The sequence below is a fragment of the Octopus sinensis genome, linkage group LG1 (assembly GCF_006345805.1).
Source record: "Octopus sinensis linkage group LG1, ASM634580v1, whole genome shotgun sequence".
Taxonomy (NCBI): Eukaryota; Metazoa; Mollusca; class Cephalopoda; order Octopoda; family Octopodidae; genus Octopus; species Octopus sinensis.
This window is the reverse complement of record NC_042997.1, coordinates 43,044,330-43,071,183: the sequence shown is the minus strand read 5'-3', so window position 1 is coordinate 43,071,183 and position 26,854 is coordinate 43,044,330. Positions and strand designations below refer to the sequence as shown.

The 26,854-nt window shown below is 38.1% G+C and overlaps 1 protein-coding gene across 1 annotated transcript in view; it reads left to right on the top strand.

Moving 5' to 3' along the window:
- LOC115212871 (pectin acetylesterase 5) overlaps positions 1–26,378 on the top strand; it is a 67,103-nt gene extending 40,725 nt beyond the window's left edge. Inside the window, exon 8 of the mRNA XM_029781664.2 lies at positions 25,592–26,378. Within this exon, the coding sequence (XP_029637524.1) occupies positions 25,592–26,067 (476 nt within the window). The 3' untranslated portion in view covers positions 26,068–26,378. The remainder of the gene's footprint in view (positions 1–25,591) is intronic.
- The last annotated feature ends 476 nt before the right edge of the window (positions 26,379–26,854 follow it).

The following is a 26,854-nucleotide window of genomic DNA, read 5'->3' as shown; positions in this document are numbered from 1 at the left end:
ACTATCTCCACCCACTTTCAGATATTTAAAACAAGAGAGTAACAGATGAATTAGTTCACCGGGTTGTTGAGGTTACTGTTTTAGGGAATAGACCCTGCTGTAGCATGTTTCTAAAGATCAGGATAGACCGCAAGAGAGAAAGAGAGAGATACTGAAGAATTTGTTGAGAATAGGGGTTAGGCTTGGCATGCATTCTTTGATGGTAATGGAAGGGACATTGTGAGGGTCAGTAATTTTTGTTAGTCTGAAGTGACTGGAAGTGATTTAACATTTTATTTGTGTATATATGTGATGGTGGATCTGGTAGAATGGAGTTAGATAGTTTTGGAGTAGAGTTATCTTGTGTGTGCAGTATGGAATTAAATGCAAAGGGAACACCTCATGTGGAAGCTTTCTCTGCAGGAATACTATTTAGAAAATCATCACAATTGAGAAAGTTGGTGAAATCCTTTTGGCAAAAGACCAAAAGGGTCATCTGCACTTTGGGAGGTGGTGGAGGTGGTGTGATTGTATGAAAATACTCCTCATGTTTCAGTTGATGGCCTTGCAGAACTAAGTAAAAACTCTCTTGGATTTCCAGAGAGGTGTATCCAAGTGGTGCCAGCTGTGTTCATTGTGAGACTGGTACTTTACTCTCTTGAATCCCAGTTGGATGAAAAGCAAAGTTGATCTCAGTAGGATTTGAAAACAGAACACAAAGAACCAGAAGAGAAATTGCTGAGAAGTTTTCTCATGCTCTAACAGTTCTACCAATCCACCAACATATTAAAATTTAATTTTTTTTAGGAAGCACTCCGTCGGTTACGACGACGAGGGTTCCGGTTGATCAGAATCAACGGAACAGCCTGCTCGTGAAATTAACGTGTAAGTGACTGAGCACTCCACAGACACGTGTACCCTTAACGTAGTTCTCGGGGATATTCAGCGTGACACAGAGAGTGACAAGGCCGGCCCTTTGAAATACAGGTACAACAGAAACAGGAAGTAAGAGTGAGAGAAAGTTGTGGTGAAAGAGTACAACAGGGATCACCACCATCCCCTGCCAGAGCCCTGTGGAGCTTAGGTGTTTTCGCTCAGTAAACACTCACAACGCCCGGTCTGGGAATCGAAACCGCGATCCTATGACCACGAGTCCGCTGCCCTAACCACTGGGCCATTGCGCCTCCACTAAAATTTAATAATAATGTCTGAAATAAGAGCTTTGATAAAGATTCTAAGATAAATGGCAAGAGAGAACATGCAAGATTACCCTAGTAAACTTGCATATTCTCAACCAGTTATATCACTAACTCAGTGTGGGGAGAGAAAACTACAGCAAAAGCATCCGAAAAACAGTTTTAACTTATCAAGAAATATTGTATGAATGCTGTAAGAGAGATATGTGCGTGTGTGTGTGTACATGTTGATATTGGAACAAATATACCTATCTCAATTGTAGTGTTTCAGTAAGTTACAGAAGGGTGTATCTAAACCAGTTACCTGCAGCTAACCTTCTCATCTTTATCTCATGCAAGAACAAAATAGTCTTGATAATGATAACAATGGGAAGAATTCTGTTTTACACACACACGCACGCACATCTGTGTGTCTGTCTGTCTGTCTGTATGTGTATATATATATATATATATATAAGAAATATTGAATTTCTAAATCTCTCGTAGAGACATGTACGGTGGTGGGGCGATAGAATGGTTGTATACTGTAAATCTAACAAGAACGTGACAGTAGGGGGTACACCACAGCTGTATAGCCCTAGGAAGCATCGAACGCCTCCCTAGATGCAGTTCCGGCAGCCGGGGGTGTTTGTCTCCCCTTCGTATATGTATATAAGGACACAGGGAAAAAATGTGTCAAAGCTATCAGGAGGCGTTCGATGCTTCCTAGGGCTATACAGCGGTGGTGTACCCCCTACTGTCACGTTCTTGTTAGATTGACAGTATACAACCATTCTGTATATATATATATATATATATATATATATGTTATATGCACACACTAATACATACATGCATATATGACCTTTGAACTTCTAGTAAAAATATAGAGTAATCTCTACATGTTTTTGACTCATAAATTTTGGACACAGAAAAATAAGCAATATTAGAATAAACTTTTTCATTTTGAACTGATAAGCTACAAATGGATTTGTAGATGATGTTGAATTTAAGTTCCTGTTATAATAAAATAGGCGCAGGAGTGGCTGTGTGGTAAGTAGCTTGCTAACCAACCATCTTGGGCAAGTGTCTTCTGCTATAGCCCCGGGCCGACCAATGCCTTGTGAGTGGATTTGGTAGACGGAAACTGAAAGAAGCCTGTCGTATATATGTATATATATATATATATATATATATGTGTGTGTGTGTGTGTGTATATGTTTGTGTGTCTGTGTTTGTCCCCCTAGCATTGCTTGACAACCGATGCTGGTGTGTTTACGTCCCCGTCACTTAGCAGTTCGGCAAAAGAGACCGATAGAATAAGTACTGGGCTTACAAAGAATAAGTCCCGGGGTCAATTTGCTCGACTAAAGGCGGTGCTCCAGCATGGCCGCAGTCAAATGACTGAAACAAGTGAAAGAGAATGTAATGCTAATCTAAACCAGTTACCTGCAGCTAATCTTCTCCTCTTTATCTCATGCTTAGTCCAGTTTGTTTCCTAGCTTTCATTATTTGATTGTACTGTTTGTGTGAATGTTATACAGACAAGTGACTGAGACCTTGGACAATATGCCATGCTTGAGTGGAAGATCCATCAAGCCTAGCGAAATTATAGTCATGGCAGATACTGGTGTCACACAATAGACACCCATGCTGGTAGCACATAAAAGTACCCATCGCACTCCCGGAATGGTTGACGTTAGGAAGGGCATCCAACTGTAGAAACACTGCCAGATCAGACTGGAGTCTGGTGCAGCCTTCTGGCTTCTCAGATCCCCGGTCGAACTGTCCAACCCATGCTAGCATGGAGAACGGACGTTAAACGATGATGATGATGATGATATATATATATATATATATATACACACATACTTACATGCATGTATATATATATATATATATATATATATATTCATACACACACACACACATACTGTTTCATTCTTTAAATAATTTAATGTTGTTTTTTGTTTTTTAATGGTTTTATTTCTGTGAATCTATTATGCATTACTGTTGTGATGTCTGTAGGACAAATATTAATATATGTGTTTAAAGTTATTAGGGTAAGCTTCATATATTGTTACCTTCATTGTTATTTACGTCTGTCTTCCAGTTTGACAGGATCTGACCGGTTGGAGGATTCTCAGACTCCAATGTCTGCTTTGGTATGTTTCTACAGTTAGATACCCTGTCAAACATTGACCACTTTACAGAATGTACTGGGTGCCTTTTTTGTGGCACCAGCAGTAGTTAGGTTACCATGCTACAAGACAGAGATCCTCTTTGACTGAGAAAAGACAGTTCTATGCTAGGTGATGAGAGGTTAAACTATGAAAGAAGGGGCCAGAACAGGTTTCTTGCTGTAGTGAAAATACATGACTATTCACATTATGTAAGAGTGGATCGGAGTAGAGTGGAACTGGAAAGAGAAATAAAGATGGTAGTAACGAGGTGCCGGGATGGATTCTGGGGATTGAAGAAGAGGAAGGATGAATGAGTTGAGGTTAAAAGAATTTATGAGGAGAGGAGTCTGGGATGATTAGAGATGAGGTAGAGTCAAAATAGATTTGAATTGCAAGCACAAAACCCATAATATCATCAGTTAACTAATTTTCAAAGTTTATTATCTCACAAGTCTGTGAAGATTGTCAAGCACTTTTAATATACCTCAAATAAATAAAGCTACTGCAGACTAGCCCTAATTTACCCTATTCTGAATCCTAATGTTTGATTCATATATGAACAGACTATGATAATAATAATAATAATAATAATTGTGTACAGTGCTCAGGTGCACTACAACTCATCTAAAGTGTATGTATAATCAGGTGTAGTTTTGGCGGATTTCGGAAAGCATGAGGGCCTTAAAGGATGCAGTGTCATGGCAGTCAACAACTGACGCAGGCAGTTTATTCCATGCCTCAGCAACTCTGAGCGTGAAAAAATGTTTCCGATATGAAACAATTAGAAAATGTACGGCCACCTACATTTCCCTTCTCACAACCAGCCACTGTTAAATGTGCAATGCGGTCACAGACGTTTTTTTGAAGCATTACATATCCAGTGTGTTTGGCTTATGAGATAACATCAAGTGTTTGGTTAACCACCTTCAAGCCATAAATATGCTGAAACAGGGATAAAGTGAGTTACTCCCAAAGCTTCATGTAGCAGTTATCTGATGTTTGAATTCCAGTTGTGATAAAAACCTGGATTGCCTTACATTTCCATGCTCAACTATATCACCGTTATATGTCCACTTGAAATGTGTTGTTCAGTTTGACAGGATTCAACAGTCAGATGACCACATCTTCCAATGCCTCAATATTGGCAGGGTTTCTGCAGTTGGACACCCTTCCTAACACTAGCCACATTTTCATAGCACCAGCACTACATTGCCAGGTTTTTAGCAGCTGGATACTCTTCCTAACAGCAACCACTTTACAGACAATACAGGGTGCATTTTTCATGGCACTGGCACTATAGAGGTTGCCTTGCCATCGGCAAGACTAAAGAGTCCTCTAAAGCCCTGCATTGTTGCTGTTCAGATCAATTATCAAACATTTAGAGTGTACTGGATGCTTTTGTGGCACCATCACTGTTGGTGTTACCTTGTAGCTTGCAAAACGAAATAGAGGACCCCATGATAGAAAGGAATATGATTTTTGTGAGAAATTAGTGATAGAACAAATAATAAAATGAATAGAAATAGGATGGGAGTAGAGAACACAGAGGAAGGGGAAGGAAGAACAATGTTGGGGATTAGTGTGAAGGAGATTGGAGAGTGTGGTAATGAATGATACAGAAGTTTTGTCAGAACTGATGTCATCATACTTGAGAAGTTATCAAAATTGAATCTCATTAGTTTGTAACCCATTGCAGGACTGTTTTATTTTGAATAATGCATTAACCCTTTCGTTACCAAACCACCCAAAGCCGCCTGAAAAAAATTTTGGTTAATGTGACCAAACCGCCTAAAGCCGCCCGTAATTACCTATTCATATTTAAATGAGAATATCAGAGCAAATCTCTTTAGTACATTCGTGAAAACACGTGATTATGCTTCGTAAACAGTTCATCTACAGTTTTGTACAACGATCGAAGTGTAATTTTAATTCCGTGAATTTTGGGAGATTTTTTTCCACATTTTTTTCGGCATCAATTTTTCTTCAACTTTGAAAATGGATAGGAGTTTCATGTTATCAAGCATTGATTCCGAATTGGAAAATTTGTGAAGCAAATACTGGGTACTGTTGTGGATTTAGTTTTTATACAGGGAAACTAATGTTAGCCAGCATGGCTTAGGGTATGATGTGGTCTGGAAGTTATTGTTTGAAGCGATCAATGCGGAAACAAACTTATGCAGAATGTAAACAAACACAAAATGGGGGTTCAAATTTCGGAAAATTTGTGAAGCAAATACTGGGTACTGCGGTGGATTTAGTTTTTATACAGGGAAAATAATGTTAGTCAGCATGGCCTAGGGAACGAGGTGGTCTGGAATTTATTGTTTGAAGCGATCAATGCGGAAACAAACTTATGCAGAATGTAAACAAACACAAAATGGGGGTTCAAATTTCGGAAAATTTGTGAAGCAAATACTGGGTACTGCGGTGGATTTAGTTTTTATACAGGGAAAATAATGTTAGTCAGCATGGCCTAGGGAACGAGGTGGTCTGGAATTTATCACTGAGGAAATGACCAGCGACCGAGACCTTTGGAAATATGCTGTACGTGAGAAGACCAGGCAGGACAAGTGAGTCCAGCCCACTTATGCATGCCTTTCCTCCCTTGGACACACAAAGACCTGTTGAGGCAAGCGAAGTCGATATCGAACCTCATCCGATGACAGGCACCCATGCCAACCCCCTTTGCTTGCGAAGACATGTTGGGGCAAGTGAAATTGAAATCGGAATCGAAATTGAACCAATCCTATGACTGGCACCCGGCAGATGCCAGGACCCCTGGACTGGTGGTACGTAAAAAAGCACTATCCGAATCGTGACCGATGCCAGCGCCACCTCGACTGGCTTCCGTGCCGGTGGCACGTAAAAAGCACCAGCCGAAGCCAGTGCCGCCTCGACTGGCTTCTGTGCCGGTGGCACATAAAATGCACCAATCCGACCGTGGCCATTGCCAGCCTTGCCTGGCACCTGTGCGGGTGGCATGTAAAAAGCACCCACTACACTCACGGAGTGGTTGGCGTTAGGAAGGGCATCCAGCTGTAGAAACATTGCCAGATAAGACTGGAGCCTGGTGCAGCCTTCTGGCTTCCCAGATCCCCAGTCGAACCGTCCAACCCATGCTAGCATGGAGAACGGACGTTAAACGATGATGATGATGATACCATAACCAGGGCCGTATATTATTTTTTTGACCGATTTCTTTAGTTCGGTCAAACTTGCGGTGGATTCCAGTATTTCAGTTTATTCCACCTTTATGGTACACCTGTTGTGCATTAAATTCAACTGATGATCTAGTGATGTGCACAATTCTTCTTTATCAAAATTTTGTTGCATACCATTTGAATATTAGCTGATGATTCATTTTCTATGGTGATGTTTAAACAAAATTTTAATATTTTTACCTTTTGCTCAATTTACCTGGATTTACCTGTAATTAAAGTCACTTTGAGACAGAAGTTATGCAATAGAATTGATTAAGAACCCTTTCTTTAATTATGTTCCAAATATCACATTAATATGTTGATAAGTAAAAAAGTTAGTTATTTAATGAAACAAGCCTAGATTCATGATTATTTTAGAATTTAATTGAAACTCGTGGGGGGTGTATTTTGGTCAGAAATATAGTAACGAAAGGGTTAAGCATCTCCTGAATAGAAAGAACTACTTGATGGTGTGAGCCTACAGCAGAGGCCCCTGCATTATGTTGGTGGTGGTGATAGTGGCAGCATACACCTAAGTAAATCTTGCAGTGGGGTTGTTGGTTTAATCCATTATCTGCTTTAAAACCACAATCTGGTCCTAAGATGTATTATGGAATTCACTCTGTTGAATTTGTAACAGGTCCCTTAAAAGAATGGAATTCAATCCATGGATATTGGTTTAGTATTTTTTGCTATCAAGAACACATCCCAGTATGCAGGGACAATTCTTCTGCTTCAAACTTATTCTAAAACCTTTTAAAACTGCCTTATTTACCTCCCAACATGTTCCCAGGTTTATCCTCACATGTTGCAAATCTGTTTCAAAAAAACTGGAACTCCAGACTAGTAACAACTCGGTTAAGTTGTTCATGTTGGCTGCTCTAAAAGTTTGACTTTTCTTTTTTTTGTCTTTTGTTGAGAAAATAATTGTCAATGATTTGATTTTTAAACAAATAAATCTATTCATTGCATTTTATTCTTTTTATGGTTTTGAAAGGAAATGAGGTGAAGTGTTAAGTGTGTTGATGAAAAAGCTCTTTTCAGTTCTAGAAATCAAGCAATATATTATAATATAGGTTCGTTAAACTGGTGCAATATTACCACTCCTCCCTTGACCTCTGTGTGTGTGTGTGTATATACTCTTACTCTTTTACTCTTTTACTTGTTTCAGTCATTTGACTGCAGCCATGCTGGAGCACCGCCTTTAGTCGAGCAAATCGACCCCGGGAGTTATTCTATCGGTCTCTTTTGCCGAACCGCTAAGTGACGGGGACGTAAACACACCAGCATCAGTTGTCAAGCAATGCTAGGGGGACAAACACACACACATACACATATATACATATATACGACAGGCTTCTTTCAGTTTCCGTCTACCAAATCCACTCACAAGGCATTGGTCGACCCGGGGCTATAGCAGAAGACACTTGCCCAAGATGCCACGCAGTGGGACTGAACCCAGAACCATGTGGTTGGTTAGCAAGCTACTTACCACACAGCCACTCCTGCACCTATATATGTGTATATATATATATATATGTGTATATATATATATATATATATATTATATATATATATATATATATATATTATATATATATATATATATATATATATACATACATATATATAAGAGAAAAATATATGTTTGCTTTCTGTTGAAATGTTGGCATATCTTTATAGTGACGTGTTACTCCAAAATTACATAATATAAATAGATGTGTGTGTGTATAAATATATATCATATATATATTTATTTATGTATGTATATACATATTATACAGTGGCAGCATGTAATTTAAGGGCAACAATATTGTGATAAGCATTGTTTCATTGTTTTCAATTCTTATGAATAGAATGAGAGTTTTTTCTTTTATTCTTTTAAATTATGTATTTTGAAACATTAACATTTTTAATTAGCCTAATGCAATTATTGACAATATCAATAATGCTATGAAAATTAATATTAGTTGATTTAACCCTTTAGCATTTAAACCGGCCATATCCGGCCAGAAGTATTCTACTGTTTTATGTTCAAACTGGCCAGATCTGGTCTCTCACACCAACCCTACAATATCGCTTTAAAAATTAACAGCTACCTCATCAAAATCTCAAAGCTACAAGATAATGAATGATTAGTTCAAAACAATTTGAATAAAAAAGGATTAATTTTGGCAGAATAATGCAAACACTAAAGGGTTAAGAAGATTTAAACCATACAATATTTTTTTCTAAAAAGTATAGAATGTGTGTATTAAAGATTAGGAAGAATAAAATCATGGTACAAATAGTTGATCTGGTACCTAAAGTTTCTTGAAACAGAATCACAGCTTTGAAGCATTTAATATAAAGGTGGTGATCGCATTATCTTCTGTTACTTGTTCCAATCACTGGACTGCAACCATGCTGGGGCACCACCTTGAAGGGTGTCAACCACAGTACTCAATTTTATTGTTCCATTTTGTTGAACCACTAAGTAACAGGAATGTAAAAAATTAAAAACCCCACCAGTTGTCAAGCAGTGATGGGGAGACACACTCATAAACATATATATATATATATATATATGTTTATGAGTGTGTCTCCCCATCACTGCTTGACATATCCTATATATATAGGATGTGATGGATAAATTGTCGCCATTTTATATATTTAATTTTGCACGTGCGCATTGTTTGCCTTTTACTTTGTTGACTCCTGGAGGAGGTAGTGCTGCCCTAGGTGAAGAGGGTGGCTGCTGGAAGACCCTATATCTGGCAACAGGACTCAAACATCTGGCCATCTAACTCCCCAGACTGCAACCCCCTTGATTATTATGTGTGGGGCACAGTTGAGTGAGAGAGCAACAAAGCTCCTTGTAACACCAAAGATGAACTGAAGGCAGCGTCTGTGAGAAAAACAGGACCATGACGCAATTCATTCTGCCAGGAATTTGGAAATGACATATTGTACTGCTTAGCATTCACGCCAGAATCTCCAATATGACCGTTTCAGAGTCCCTGGGTGTCAATCAGAGGACAGTGCAGAGGATTTAGAAAGAGTTGAATGAATCTAATGGTAATTACGAAGGTATGGTAGCTTGGAAAACTCACTCTGATCTTTCTAAGAAAAGAACTCCTGAATTTGTTGGTGACATCCAAGCCATGATTTACATCGATCCTTCCAAGTCAATCAGGTCCATCATCGCCAGGGACATGGGAGTGTCTGAGTTTTTTTATCAGGAAGGTAGTGCATGAAGACATTCGGTATTCCTCATACAAGATGAGAATGGGCCAATTGTTATCCCAAGCCATCAAGGACAAGAGGAAAGAGAGTGCAATGAAGCTTTTGAACAAACTCAAGCATCCCCTCCAACCGAACATGCTTTGGTTTTTCTCAGACGAGAAAAATTTCTGCCAGGATCAGATGGTGAACACACAGGGGCCACCATTGGTTTGCCATGTCCCGAAACACATACTGAGAGTGATAAAAATCAAACATCCAGTCAACATCATGGTGTTTGGAATGATCACTAGTGATGGCAATGCTCTGCCTCCATTCATCTTCCTGCACGGCCTCAGACTCAACAAGGGGGCCTACATCAAGTGGGTGAAGAAGGTGGCTGCTGCAAGACCATATATCTAGCAATAGGACTCTTCGACCAAATCACCCCTAATATCTGGCCACCTAACTCCCCAGACTGCAACCCCCTTGATTATTATGTGTGGGGCACAGTTGAGCGAGAGACCAACAAAACTCCTTGTAACACCAAAGATGAACTGAAGGCAAGGATTATGGCAGCATTCACCAACTTAAACAAGGAGACCATCCAGAAGAGTTGCAGGAGATTCTGAAGTCATCTGGAGATCGTAGTTGAAACCAATGGCGATTTTATTGAATAAATTTACTCTTTAGTATTTCAAGATATTTTTATGTAATTTTGGTAAATATGTCTGTTAAAATGAAGTGTCAGTGTTATTTTTATTTTTACGTAATTTAGATGACAATTTATTCACAGCATCCTGCATTTATATTCTTTTATTCTTTTACTTGTTTCAGTTATCTGACTGTAGCCTTGCTGCAGCAACACCTTAAAGGGTTTTAGTTGAAGAAATCAACCTCAGGACTTATTCTTTGTAAGCCTTGTACTTATTCTATCGATCTCAGCATGGCCGCAGTCAAATGACTGAAATGAGTAAAAGAGTATGACATTGGAGACGGAGTATCCAACTATATATACATACACGCGCGCACACACACACACACACACACCACAGGCTTCTTCCTGTTTCCATCTACTGAACCCATGCGCAAATCTTTGGTTGGCCCGAGGCTATAGTAGAAGAAACTTGCCCAAGGTGCCACGCAGTGGGACTGAACCCAGAATCATGTGATTGGGTAGCAAGCTTCCTAACACACAGCCATGCCTGCGCCTATATATATATATACATACATATATATATATATATGGTCGATAAACAAACACTAAAAATAACAATAACAAACAAGAGGATGTGCACATGGAATGTATTAGCTTGACGCTCAGTAAAAAGAGTTTTTGAAGTTTTGAGCTTACCTTTTCATCGGAAAAGAAAACTGAAAAAGACCAAGATCACTAACAGCCTGTGTATAATTAGATTGCTGAAGTGACCAGAACACACACACACACTTACATGGCAGTTTCTGTCTACTAAATTAACTCACAAAGCATTGGTCAGGCTGGAGCTGTAGTAAACACTGTCTGCATCTTCCTATTTTTGTGCTATATAATTATGTATTGCATATGGTTAGGTCACTGGGCTTACAATTGTGAGGTTGTGAGTTCAATTCCTGGACTATGTGTTGTGTTCTTGAGCAAGACACTTTATTTCATGTTGCTCCAGTTCCCTCAGTTGAAGAAATGAGTTGCAACATCACTGGTGCCAAGCTGTATCGGCCTTTCTTTTCAGTGGTATGGGTGGGCAACTGCTGGTCTTGCACAAACAACCTTGCCTGGACTTGTGCCTCAGTGGGGAAACTTCTGGTTGCAATCCCTTGATCATTTGTGACCAAAGGGGCTCTTTTGCAAATTATATAAGTCACTTAATTTCCTGATTACAGGTAAGTTCACCACCATCAATTCAATGTGAAGAAAGTTCACCATGAGGAAAGTTCACTGTGAGGGAAGTTTTGATAAAATATATCCATAGTATCTCACCATTTATAATTTAAAACTATTTTATTAACAAAGAAACAGTGAATTGATGACAGTGAACTTAGCAGACATGTAATTTCCTAGAATTCGTTTGTTAAATAATCGTGTCAACCAATTTCCATAAGTTTTCAATGGGATCTACATCCAGGTTTCTGCTGGCTACTGCAGCCCTCAAGTTTTCTTGCTTTTAATGAATTCCTTGATTATTCCTGTAGTTTGCCTTGGGTTGTTTTCATACTGAAAAATCCACAGCTCACCCAAATGACTCTTGGCTCATGGAAGCCTATTCTTCTCCAAGGCTTCCAGATAGACTTTACTGTTTATGATGTCCTCCACTGGATGTGTTGGTTTTCCCATTTCTAGTTGGGCGTCTCTAAATCATGGCATTGCTGTCACCATGCTTAATTGTCAAATTCATGCACCCTGGATGAAACTTTTTCCCCCATACAACATTGGAAATACTTGACTAAGTAAACTACATTTTGACACATTTGACTACAAGATTCTTTACTCGTCTGACAGCATCCAATTCTTAAGCTTCTGGACAATCTAAATGCAGGCACATCAGCTCCAGTTTCCTTCTACACATAACTTTGGGTCAAGCCAAGGCTATGGTTCAAGACACTTACCTAAAGTACCACACCGTGGAATCAAAAGTAAGGTTTTATGATTGCAAATCAAATTTCTTAACAATTCAACCATTTATATATGAGCACAGATGTGGTTGAATGGTTAAGAAATTTACTTCCCTACCACATGGTTTTGGATTGAGTCTTGATGTGGCACATCAGGCAAGTCTCTTCTATAGCTCCAGGCCAAGTAAACTCATGTAAGTGGATTTGGTAGATGGAAACTTAAAAAAGCCCATCACATATATATAGCCAGTACCGCATCGACTGGCCTCCGTGCTGTGGGCACGTAACAAACACCATCCGATCGTGGCCGTTTGCCAGCCTCATCTGGCACCTGTGTCGGTGGCACATAAAAACACCATCCGAGCGTGGCCGTCTGCCAGCCTCGTCTGGCACCTGTGTCGGTGGCACATAAAAAACACCATCCGAGCGTGGCCGTTTGCCAGCCTCGTCTGGCACCTGTGTCGGTGGCACATAAAGTCACCCACTACACTCTCGGAGTGGTTGGCGTTAGGAAGGGCATCGAGCTGTAGAAACACTGCCAGATCTGACTGGACTGGTGCAGCTTTCGGGCTCCCCAGACCCCAGTTGAACCGTCCAACCCATGCTAGCATGGAGAACGGACGTTAAACGATGATGATGATGATATATATATACCTTTTAACATCATCTCCTTCAAAATAGTCACCTTGCACAGCAATACGCCAGTCCCAGCAGTCCTGCCACTTTTGGAATCCAGCCTGGAAGTTGTTTTGCATATGCTAGTCAAGGATCTTCTGTGAAACGCTCTTGATCTCAAGAATGGTGTTAAAACAGAAAACCTTTGAGCTGCATTTTCATCTTGGGGAAGAGATGGAAGTCTGCAGGTGCTAAATCTGGTGAATAGGGTGTGGGTTCAGAAGTAATATCATATTTTTGGCAGGAAATTCATCAGTGAGGAGACCTCAGTGAAGATTCCAATACTTGGCGCTCTACAGATCCAGTCCCTTTCGCTGAATGTCCTTTCCTCAAATGTTTCAAAACATTGCAGTAGAACTCTTGATTGACAGTCGGGCCCTGGGGGATGAATTCTCAATGCACAATACATTTCCAGGGGGTGATGCTTATGGCAGGTCTTCCAGATTGCTCATCATCTTCCAGGGATGTTCTTCTGCTTTTGAAGTACCCATACCACTCAAAACATTACGTATGACTTATTGCTTCATCGCCGTAAGCTTGCTGAAGCATTCTCAGTCTCTGTAGCAGACGTTCTAAGTTTAATGCAAAATCGCAAACTACAGCAGACACACTTGATCACAAAATCACAAATTTCACAACTTGTGAAGTAAACACGGTGATGTCACTCGGCACACTGTCTCATGAAGGTCACTGCTAGCTCTCACTGCACATGCAATCAATTACTGCCATCTATTGGCATGTTACAGAACTAGTCTAGAAGCCTTTTGATATCACCTCATATATATGTATGTGTGTCTTCTTGTCTTGACATCACATTATTGTTTTAAATGGATATCATTCATTTCCAATATCCTACAGAAACATGTTTGGCCCTAGGGAAATATTACCTTGCTTAGAGGCAGGTGAGGATTGATGACAAGAAGGGCATCTGGCCATAGAAAATTTGTCTCAATAAACTCTATCCAACCCATGCAAGCATGGAAAAGTGGACATTAAAATGAGCATGATGGTGATGATAGTGATACAAGTGTAGGGTGTATGTATATATATATAGAGAGAGAGAGGTGAGTGGGATAGACTGTCTCATCTAAACTTACACAATTGTATTTTTAATGTTTTAAATTTAACATTTAACACAGTTGCTCATTACCTTTTATTTTTATTTGTGTTATTGTAATTATGTACAACACTAGTGTGTGAGTAGTCACATTAAACTGTCACCACTTTCTCACTCTAATTACTCTGCATTCTGTTTGATGTTGGAGAAAAAACTACAAGCATGACACTAAATCTTCTTATAGTCTTATTTCAGTGTGAGCAACTCTCTTGTCATTGTTATGAAGAGATTATCAGCTTTGCAAGTTGAATGAATTGAACTAATCCGTTGCTTTACTGTGGGTGATAAATATAAAACACAAAAACTAAAGCTGTGTAATTAATTGCCAATCACAGTTTATGATTTTACTAATTTTTAATATGGAATAAATAGTCACAATTTGATAAATTCCTAATTTGTTTAGAAAAAAGATGTAACTGTAAAATTCGTAAAAGATAATAAAAATTGAGTTATAATCAACTTCATCCTGAAAGACCTCCATTCAAAGCTGTTAAATTTACTTCATAAAGTGTAACTGTCTTTGGTGACCAGATCATAGTTGTACTATGAAAATGTTGGCACTTCAGGAAATAGATTTTAAGTGAATTTAACAGCTTTTATTTTATTAAATGGTTCTTCCACAATGCCATTACTTCAGTTTCTACACACATCTTGGATTAAGTCACTTGCCAGACTAGTACAACTCCAAAATATACAATATTTACAACTTTTACATGTCTTAATACTAAACCATTTATTTGTAGAAGAACTTTTATTAAAAACTTGATTGTGTTTTCATTATTGCATGGCACATTCTAATTTTTTACATTATTTGAGTCAAGTGGCAGGAAAGACATACATGAAAGCAAATATTTATATTTAGAAAAAAAATTTCAGCTATGGAAAATCTATCTATGAGCGTCTTTATTCATTTAGATAATAGGTTTGTTCAGTCTTCCTCTAAGAAGTGCATATTCTCATGACCCTTTTAGTTGGCCTCCTAAATAACAGTTGGCTGAATCACAATTGGATTTGGATTTGGCATTATTAAAGTAGTTTCTTTTCAGTGTCACTTCCAATTCGGCTGACTTCTCTGATAGGGTGAACTTAGGCATGGCATCATAAATCTTGGATTAACTCATTCATTTATTCATTTAAGACATCATTTTCCCATACATTTATACTTATTCTGCATTTTCTATCAGATTATTTCTGTAGTATAATCTTAAAATGATTTTAGGTGATTATACTGGTTTTCATTTGGTGAGGGTCTTTCTGCTAGTGTTTTAGTGGGGTGTGAGTAGCTGAGCAGGTACTTGTATTTCATTCTGTGGGTTTTGTAACCAATCACTATTGACATATTCTATGCCCTTGTATTGATCAAAGAGCATCAAAAATCAGCTGACAGGCATTACATTATCAATATCATAACTTCTTCTCCCTGGTGTGTTCAGTGAGTTTGATTAATCTGTCTGGCAGCTACAATTAATTCCACTTTGAAATGTGTACAGTTTCAACCAAATAAGGAATTTGATAATTTTTTTAATTCATTTTTTGTTATCAAGGTGCATAAATAAAGGGTAAAGACTCCATTTGGTCACGGATGAGCATGGGATTGCACCAAGAAAGCTCCTCTCTGAGGCACACATTCAAGCAAGGTTGTTTGTGGAAGTTCAGCAGTCACCCATGCATACCAGCCTCCCCTCTATACATCAATGTTATCCAAGGGAAAGGCAAAGGGGCCAATACAGCTTGGCACCAGTGATGTTGCAACTCATTTCTACAGCTGAGTGAACTGGAGCAACATTGTCTTGCTCAAGAACACAACACACAGCTCAGTCCAGGAATTGAACTCACTACCTCGTGATTGTGAGCCGAACACTCTAACCACTGAGCCATGTGCCTTCACATCAAGGCATGTATAATTATGAAATCCTGTTTTACATATGTAAAAGCACCATCCGCTCGTGTCCGTAGCCAGCCTCACCTGGCCCCCGTGCCGGTGGCACGTAAAAGCACCATCCGTTCGTGGCCGTTTGCCAGCTCTGTCTGGCACCTGTGTTAGTGGCACATAAAAAGCACCCACTACACTCACAGAGTGGTTGGCGTTAGGAAGGGCATCCAGCCATAGAAACACTGCCAGATCTGACTGGGCCTGATGAAGCCTCCTGGCTTCACAGACCCCAGTTGAACCGTCCAACCCATGCTTGCATGGAAAGCAGACGCTAAATGATGATGATGATGATGATGAATATGTATATAAATCATTGGGCTGAGATTAGTATAACTTGTTCTTCATCATTGCATCTGAAGAGCAGTGAAAGTAAAGGTCTGTGTTACATTGAAGAGAGACAGCTTAAAACTATTTTCATTAAAAATGAGTTCAAAACACAGGAGGTATTTGCACCTCAGCCTGACAGACACAGGACAAATATAAACACTGTAAGAGTGATAACAACAGAAGTAGGTGCAACAGGTGGGTTTCAAATAGATGTTAGAAAACTCTACACAGGGAAGAATATATAACCATTTAGCATTTAAACTGACTATATCTGGCTCAAATATTCTACCTGTTTTATGTTGAAACTGGACAGATCCAGTCTCTCACACTTACCCTACAATGTCATTCTAAGAATAAACAATCACATTTTGAAGCTACAAGATACTACATGGTTAATTTTTTTTTAAATGTGGATAAATAAGCATTACATTTGATAAATTAATCTGCATGCTAAAAGATTAAAGTCTAAAAGAGGGTTGTTAGGGGAGACTACTTCATTTTGATACGGAATAGTCAATAATTTCAGCGAGTAGGGGTTTATACATTAGGCAGATGATATTCTTTTAAATGGGATCTAAGTTGTCAAGTATCAAAAAAGACACCAACCTAGATGTGAAAGTGATACTCCTTTCTGTAAGAAAATAAAAATTTGCTCAAGAAAGAAATGTGTGAACTGCCATGCAGCTTGCTAGTGAAACATGGGCCGTGAATGCTGAGGACGTGCATAGGCTTGAAAGAAATAAAGCTAGTATGATACACTGGGTGTGTAATGTCAGTGTTTTATACATGACAGTGTAAGTGCCCTGAGAGAAAAGTTGGGCATAAGAAGCATCAAATGTGGTGGGCAACAGAGGTGACTGTGCTGGTATGGTCATGTTATGTATGGATGAGGACAGCTGTGTGAGGAAGTGTCACACCCTAACTGTAGAAGGAACCTGTGGAAGAGGTAGACCCAGGAAGACATGGGATGAGGTGATGAAGCTTGACCTTCGAACATTGGGCCTCACAGAGGCAATGACAGGAGACCAGGACCTTTGGAGGTATGCTGTGATTGAGAAGACCCAGCAACTAAAGTGAGATTGCAGCCATGCACGTCCAGCCTTGTTAAGAATACTCCTGATGCGTTGGGCGATATATGCTTGAGAAGTCCTGTTGGGTCAAATAAAACCAATATTGTAGCTGGAGCCAGTGATCCCTGGCTGGCTCCTGTGCCGATGGTATGTAACATGCACTATCCGAACATGGTTGATGCCAGGTCCACCTGACAGGCTCCTGTGCCAGTGGTACATAAAAAGCACCATCCAAACATGTTTGTTGCCAGGCCCACCTCACTGGATCCGGTGCCGGTGGCACGTAAAATGCACCAACCGATTGTGACCAGTGCCAGTCCCCCAGGCATGTAAAAAACACCATCTGAACCTGATTGTTTCCACGCCCGCTTTACTGGCTCCTGTGCTGGTGGCACGTAAAATGCATCCGCTACACTCTGAATGGTTGGCATTAGGAAGGGCATCCAGCTGTAGAAACTTTGCCAGACCAGATTGGAGCCTGGTTCAGCCGCTGGCTCTTCAGACCTCAGTCAAACCGTCCAACCCATGCCAGCATGGAAAACGGACGTTAATCGATGATGATTATGAAAATAAAAATCAGGCTCGTTGAATTGTCATTTCCTGCAGATATTGATAAGATGTAAAGAATTCTTAAATGTGTTCTAACAAGAATGTTTTCAAGCTGGGAGTTATTGATGGAAATGGTGGGATGTGATGCAGTTCATCTCTGTAGAATCTGTAGTTAACCTTCATGCTTTAATGCTGTTATTGAAAACTAGATTGTTGAATCCCCACCAAAAGATATAACATAAATATCCTAGTAGAAGGCTACTGATAATACCAGAAGACAGATGCTTCATGTAAAGGGGTAGGAAGGACAATTGTTTTTGCCATTTGATGCTCATCATCTACTTCAGCATTTTTAGAGTTTTTTGTCTTGAGCTAGAGCCTACAACAATGGGCATGAAGGCACATAGCTTAGTGGTTAGGGGAATTCAGCTCATGATCGTAAGGTTGTAAGTTCAATTCCTGCTGGCACATTGTATCCTTGAGCAAGACACTTTATTTATTGTTGTACCTGAATTTCAAAGGGCCAGCCATGTCACATTTTGTGTCATGCTGAATCTCCCTGAGAACTATGTTAATGGAACACATGTCTGTGGAGTGCTCGGCCACTTGCACGTCAATTTCACGAGCAAGCCATTCCATTGATTGTATCAACAAGAATGCTCATCAATGTAACCAAAAGAGATCCAGACCACAACAATGGTTATAATATCACTTGAACTACAAACCCTTGGTCATTAGTGTAACATTTAAAGAGGCAGGGCATTGTTCCTATTTTGTTCATCAGTAACACTTCACCTTTTCAACATCCCTTTTTTTATGCTTGCATAGGTCTGACAGAACTTGTGAATCCCTTTCCTGTTGTCAACTTTTACTCATTCACAAGGTTTGATTTGTTTAACCCTTTAGTGTTCAGATTATTCTATCAAACATAATGCCTATTGATTCCCATTGATTTGAATTAATCATGCATTATCTCATATCTTCAAGATCTTGATGGTGTAATTACTTAATGTAGAATAACATTGTAGGGTAGGTGTGAGAGCCTGGATCTGGTCAGTTTGAACATAAAACAGATTAGCTATTTTGGCCAGATATGGTTGGTTTAAATACTAAAGGGTTAATTAAACTCGTCAAGGCAGTGGTACCACAGCATAGCCACAGTCCAATGACTTAAAGTAAAAGATATGCACACACACTTTGTTGAAGACTACTATAAATATATGATCACTTGCTGTGAAGAGTTTAAGTTCTAACATCTTGGGGCTTTTGCTCTTCAACTAAAAGTGAAGTCAGAGAAAGTGATCTTGTTGTTACTGAGTCTGTGAGCAAATGAAAAACACACAGTATAACATTGAGACTTTTTTCTCTTTTTTCCTCACCTTCCTAGTGACCTTTCCTGTGTTGGTAAGCTTCAGGCATTTCTCATTTTGCTATGGAGATGGAAAAAAAAACAGAAACAAAAAAAAGTGAAGGAATATTTTAAAATATTAAAGTTTAAGAAAAACCGAAAAATCAATGACAAAAACAGAAATTATATAAGGAAACCATTTTTCAGTTTACTATTTTCTTTTACCTACTTTACAAAAGTATAATTTATATCTGACACAGCACACCCACCTTTAACAACTGTTGTCACTGTAGTACTTAGAGTATCCTAATCTTTCAAATAGAAGCCCACAAATACACACACACTTACCCTACCTCCACTACAAACAAAAGCATATCATCACAACCGCTGCCACTACTGTTTGTAACAACACCTTTGCTCTTTGTCTCCTTCTTTCAAAGCTATTATTTATACTAACAGCCCCCACCACCACTACCGTCACCCCACCATCCGCCCCTTTTCCTTTCTGCTACTCATTATCTGAACTCTTTGCTATTTAGTAACTACGCTTCCATCAAATCATCACCAACAGCTAGATTCTATAGTCCCTCCTGAAAAACCTTCAACACCACAGACTCCTTTTATTACATCTGAAAATATTACAGGCATTGAGAATCCGATAATAGATTGCTGGTCTGTTTCCCCCCCCCCCCGGACTGGACCAGTCCAGCCTAGCGAGCAGCAGCAGCAGAGTGTGAGGAGGAAAGTTAGTCCTTCTGTACTGCTCTATTTATTTATAGCATTGATTAGGGGAAATTCTCTACAGATATAACTTCTCTCTTGCTATTTATAGCTGCTAGTGTAGTTAGAAAGATGTGTATTTGTGGATAATGAAGCTACTTCTCAAATTGAGTTAATTATAGTTCTGATGCACATTCCCTGCTGCTGCTGCTGCTGCTGCTGCTACAAATGCTTCAGTTTTTTTTTTTTTAACTCTGTCTTATATTCCAACAACAGACTCTCCTACAGTTTATTAAAGGATTTTATTGAAATGAATAAAATGTGTGTGTGTGTGTGTCTCTCTTTGACTTGGTATTGTGCGGCAGTTGCTAACAAGTGTCACTGTTATATTACGAGGGTTCTTCATTTCCAGTTTTTCATGAAAACATGTCTGTGCATAGGAAAATATTTCCTTACTTGGTGAGGGCTGGTGACTGGAAGGGCATCCGGCCATAGATAATCTTTCTACAAATTCTGACCAACACATGCAAGCGTGATTATTAAAATGATGATGATGATATATACAGGGTGCGTAAGATATTTGAGGACAGATTTGTGTTTATAAAACAACTGATATAACAACAGATAACTTTATTTATCAAAATATGGGATGAGGATAAAAATAAACCTTCTTTTCTATAATGTTATTCAATAAAACGGATGCTAAACGATGATGATGATGAATAAAGCCATCTTCAGCTTCAACAACTGCTTCTATATGAGATCTAAATCATCTACATGCTTGAATCAAGTGGTCCTGGTTCTTTTTGAACATTTCTCTGACTATGCCAGCTTTCAAAGAATATTTGGTGTTATGGGGATGTTCATTGACCTCTCTCTCAACAACATTCCACATGTAATAGTCCAATGAATTGAGATCTAGGAAATTAGGAAGGCTAAATGTTAGAGGTTGGGATCATGATAATTTTCAGCCATCCATTCCTGTGTTACTAGAGCCATGTGTGATAGTGCAGAGTCATGCTAAAACACATATGGCCTTCCATTGCATACACTGTCTATCCCGGGCTTAAGAATTATTTCCAGGACCTCAGTGTAGGTGGCAGAGTTAACTCTAAGGCCTTGTGGAAAGAAATAAGGAAGCATCACATGTCCTTCATTGTTGACAATCCCTAAAACCATGACAGTTGCAGGAAATTTTGTATGCATAACACTTGGAACTTCAGATGGGTCTGCACATAGCCATCTGTCATTTCTTCTGTTAACTTTTTGATCTTGGTTGAAGTTTTTCTCATTTGAGAAAAACCAAATCAAATCTTCTGCTGGATTTTTCAGTTTGTTTAAGAGCCTTTTAGATCTGATGTAGTGATTTTCTTTTGCTTTTACTGACAAATTGACCTTTCCTCATCATATGAGACTTATATCTGATGTTTTCATGGACAACATTTCTGACCGTTCCTTCTGACACATGGAGATCTTTTGCAAATGACCTCATGGGCTTTCTGGGATTGTAATCAATGGTCTGTAGAACTTGCTGGATCAATTCAGGTGTTCTGATGATTTCAGAGTGTTTAGAATGCTTTTTTTGCTTTGATACTGGTGATACGTTTCCATCTTCAGTCTCTAGCTCCTTACAAACTTTGTAGATGAAAGACCTGGCAACTTTTAAAAATTGAGATATTTCTAAATCACTATGCTCAGCCTCTATAACCACAATAACAGCCTGCCTCTTCATTTCTTGAGTAAGCTGAGGGTCTGTTGTTATTATTTTCTGAAACAAAGATTATACAGAGTTAGCAGAAGATGCAGCAATGGCCTAAAAAAGGTATGTTCTCAAATACCTTCACACCCTGTATATATGTGGTCTCAAGCATGGCTGTAAAATTAAGAAGTTCACTTGGTAACCACATTATTTCAGTTTCAGTCCCCTTGTGTAGCACTATGACAACATGTTTTATTATTGCCACAGGTTGACTGACTTTGGTAGATGGAAACTATGCAGAAGCCTCCCTATGTGTGTGTGTGTGAGTGCATACACACACAAATCTGTGTTTGTGGTTGTCTCTCACTGCTTGACAACCAGTGTTAGGTTGTTTATGTTTCTGTAACTTAGCAGTTTGGCACAAATTATGCCAATACTTATTTGGGATGTATCTCAGTATGACTATAATCCAATCACTGAAGCTAGTGGAACAAACAAAAGAATGCACAAACACTCATAATTGCATGTCTGGTCAAGGAGAAATATTATTTTACTTGGAAACAAGTGAGGGCATCCAGCTGTAGAAAATCTGACTCCAATAAATTCCATCTGACCCATGCAGTCCTAGAAAAGTGGACGTTAAAATAACTACATTGCATCAGTATATTTAACAGCAGTAATCAAAAAATTCTTTGTGTCTATTACTTCAAGTAAATCTCTCACCAAAGCCAGTCATTATAGAACAGAGTTCATTTTGTATATCAAAGACTCGTGGGTCTATTTATATCAGTTTTGTTAAGCTTAGAAAATCAGAATTAACTTCCCTATCAATTTTACTAAGTTATACAAGTTGAATGATTCGTTAACATTTCTTTGTATGGTTATTCCTTATTGGTAAATGAGTACAAACATTCAGTAATTTTTATTATGCATTTATGATTTGTTTGTATGTATTTTCTTGTAGTTTAATCTAACAAGTTTTTAATGTTATTACATTTAAGAATCAGTGTTTCCACGGTAATATTCAGAGACAAAGTTACTCTGTTGACACCTTTTACAATTAGGAAATGTTTCTGTTAACATACATTTTCTTTTATCTGTAAAATACTGTAGTTTTTGATTTCCATTATACTTTGCACTGAAAAAAACCGATATGCATGATGATAGGTTTTGTCAAAATAGATCAAATGTGGTGAACTAAATTGCTGTTTTAAGAACATTTCTGGTTGTCAAATGTCTCCTTGAAAAAAGTATAGATGATTTAGTTGAGTAATAGAAGCAAACCTCAGAGCACTTTCGTTGTCTGTTTCAGCTGATGTTGAAACAATGAAGCAGGAACTACTGCCAGAGAAATGATTTACTTGAAGTCACTGGTTACAGCTGCAATCATGTAGAATGGTTTGTTTGGGAAGCCAAAGGATAGGAGCCATTAGGATTTACTGATTTTGGTTCAGAAAATATAATATCAAGTCTTACTTGTTGTCATTAAGCATAGTTAAAATTATTTCAATAATCTTATTAAAAGCAATTTTTGAAATGAAACTCGATATTTTCTAAGTGGATATTTCACATTTTAATATTAACCTGATAAATTAAAAATTTTAATCAATTCTGATATCTATGACCACTCGTGACCACTCGGTAGAGCACTTGGAATTAGAAACCATGCCAAAATAGACTTTGGAGCTATGGCTGTCTTAACGATATTACTAGAAGTCACTGGTTGTAGCTGCAATCATGTAGAATGGTTTGTTTGGGCCACCAAAGGCTAGGAGTCATTAGGACATACTGATTTTGGTTCAGAAAATATATAACATCAGTTCTTACTTGTTATCATTGAGCAGACTTAAAATATTTCAATAATCTTATTAAATGCATTGGGCCCTATAGTATTTATTTATTGAAAGTATGGGCCCCTGAGCCACTACTCAGTGTGCCCATGCCTTAAGAGGACACTGATTGGAGCTTGACACACTCCTCTTAGCTGTCAGATCCTTGCCCAAGATGCCACGCAGTGGGACTGAACCTGGAACCATGTGGTTGTTAGACTGAAAAATTTATACATGTCACACTTGAAATAGTATTTTCCTTTCAAAATTCTGGCCATAACTTGCATATATAGTTTTGCACATAGTTATATTATGCTGTTATTATCAGTTCAGTGCATTTATTATTTTTTTTCCATTTAAGGAAATGATTCAGGTCTGAAAAGATTAATTGATAAATGATAATACAAAAACTGTTTTTGATTGATCATTATCATAATCATCATTGCTTCACATCTACTTTTCCATGCTTGCATAGGTAAGACAGTATTTGTTGAGTCAGATTCTCAACAGCTGTTACCTTTTCTCTTTCCAAACAAGGCAGTTTTTCCCCATGGCTGAATAATTTTTTCATGGACTATTGGAAACAAATAACACTGCTTGTATGATACTCATTTGCAAATATCACCTGATCTCCAGACAAGGGTACATATAAACAAACACACACACACGAACGCACATATATTTATGTATGACAGGCTCCTTTCAGTTTCCATACACCAAATCTATTTATAAGGCTTTGGTTGACGCAGGGCTATAGTAGAACATTTGCCTAAGTTACCATGCAGTGGGACTGAACCCAAAACAACGTGGTTGGGAAACCACCTTGCTTAACCCTTTCGTTACTGTATTTATTTTGAGATGCTCTGTATTTCTTTCAGTTACTTTAAATATAACAAAGAATTTAGTAAAATAAATTAGTTATCATTCAGCTAGTGTTAGAGACATAAATTGTGACAAAGGTTTGGTGGAAGATTTTAATGCAAAACTTATGAAAACAAGACATTTGTACTCTGAGCCAGAGTCAGTTTCAGCTGGGTTGGTAATGAAAGTGTTAACCATACAACAACACTTACACCAATTAGAAATAATAATCAATGATTTATAAAACAATAAAATCAGAGACAACTATTGATATTCTGTGTCAACAAAAAGTAATTTCTCTATAAATGAGTTAAAAAGCTATTTTGACTATGACAGGATTTGTTTTTATTATTTTTTTTTTTTTAAGTTTCTTTCTTCTTCAACTTCACCTGCACATTGACATCGTTTCCTTTCACATTCTTTTACTCTGCTACAATTTTTTGGCAGACAAGTTCTTAACCAAAATTTCAGTAGTAGTATGAAACGTTGGAACATACCAACAGATGGTTCTTACACCATTTTGTATATTGTCATTGACAGTGATTTAGCTTGCGTCAGGCCTTATTTCGGGTACACAGAATTGACAAGGCACAAAAATGATGGATCATTGATGTCTATCGCTCCTGGATGAGACCAGGTACAAGTTATCTCATTTTTGTGTGATTTTCAGGTAGATTATTGCCTCACTTGGAAACAGGCAGGGGTTGTGGGCAAGAAGGGCATCCAATCATAGAAATCTCTGCCCCAACACGCTCTTGTCTGACCCTTGCTAGCATGGAAAATAGACAGTAAAACAATGATGACGATACATTACCAAGTGTTCCAAGTTGATAAAACTTCCCTGTCACTCTACTACTCTCACTTTCCCATCACAATGTCTGTATAACAAGGGATTGCATCTGCTCAGTATCAGATACCATCATCACATTGTAATGCTAGATCATGAAATGTCTCATTTGTAAATCCACCAAGCATTTTGCCAGAGAGTATAACACGAAACTAAATTTGGTCTCATAACATTGGTTTATAGCATATTAGTGAATGATTTTGTGTTCCTGATTCTCAAGTTATTTCCCTATATTTAAATGTAATGTTTTATTTATTTTATTCTATTACAGATTCTGTATCTCTGAAAGATTGCTCACAATCAGTTCCAGATGAGATTAAATGGCAGTGTTTTTCTCCTGTATATTTTTACCGCCATGTGTTCACACCAGCGTTCTTCCTCAACTCTGTCCATGATCGATGGTACCTCAATCAAGCATTGGACATTACTTGTGATTTTAAGAAATGTTCTTCAAGTGATATCAAATATATATCTGATATTAAATCAAGTCTTTTAGACATTGTAAGAGAGATATTTACCTCTCACAAAGATGGCCGCTATTTGACTGCTTGCCCTGTACATAGTGTTCTAGTCAACAGATTTTACTCCCAACCTCTTGCAGGACATATATCACCACAGAAAGCTATAGGAGATTGGTATTTTGGGAGAATATCTTCAACTACAAAAATTATTCCAAGAGAAGATATCCGTGAAGCAATATCTGTCTGTTACAAGTATTTCAACGAAGAAGAAAACACTTTGATGTAATAAAATGCTTGTTGCGTTCTGTTTTTAAAAAACTAATTTAATAAACTGAACTGTTACATGTTCCTGCAAAAAAAAAGAAAGCGGGGACAAAATAGTATTTATGAGTATCAAACTCTGCCAATATTAAAAAACAGAGCTAATCATAAAACGATAATGTAAAATCAAATTTAAAAAAAAAAAGATGGCAGAAAAGTGTCATTAAAACACTCCATATCATGAGAAAATTGTGACTCCAAATTTTTCTGTGTGAATGTTGAACTGGGTATATATATATTTATAAAGAGTGAAGTAAAAAAGAAGTGTACACTGTTTATTTTTATTCTGTTCACTTTTTGAGTTTATTTAGTCTTTTTTTTTTCAAAGTTTTTTTTATTATTATTTGACTTGTTTCAAGTATCTAATTTAATGAAAAGAAATTAATTTTTATACTGTGTTTATTTATTTTTCATTTCATAAAATTTACCATACATGAAATGAAACTGGAAATAAAAATTAAGAAAATGAACAAAAACATGTTATTTATTTTCATTGTTCACAAAGCTTTTTCTTAAATTCTTTCTTTTATTCTTTTACTTGTTTCAGTCATTTGACTGCGGCCATGCTGGAGCACCGCCTTTAATCGAGCAAATCGACCCCGGGACTTATTCCTTTGTAAGCCCAGTACTTATTCTATCGGTCTCTTTTTGCCGAGCCGCTAAGTAACTGGGACATAAACACACCAGCATCGGTTGTCAAGCAATGCTAGGGGGACAAACACAGACACACAAACACACACACACACATATAT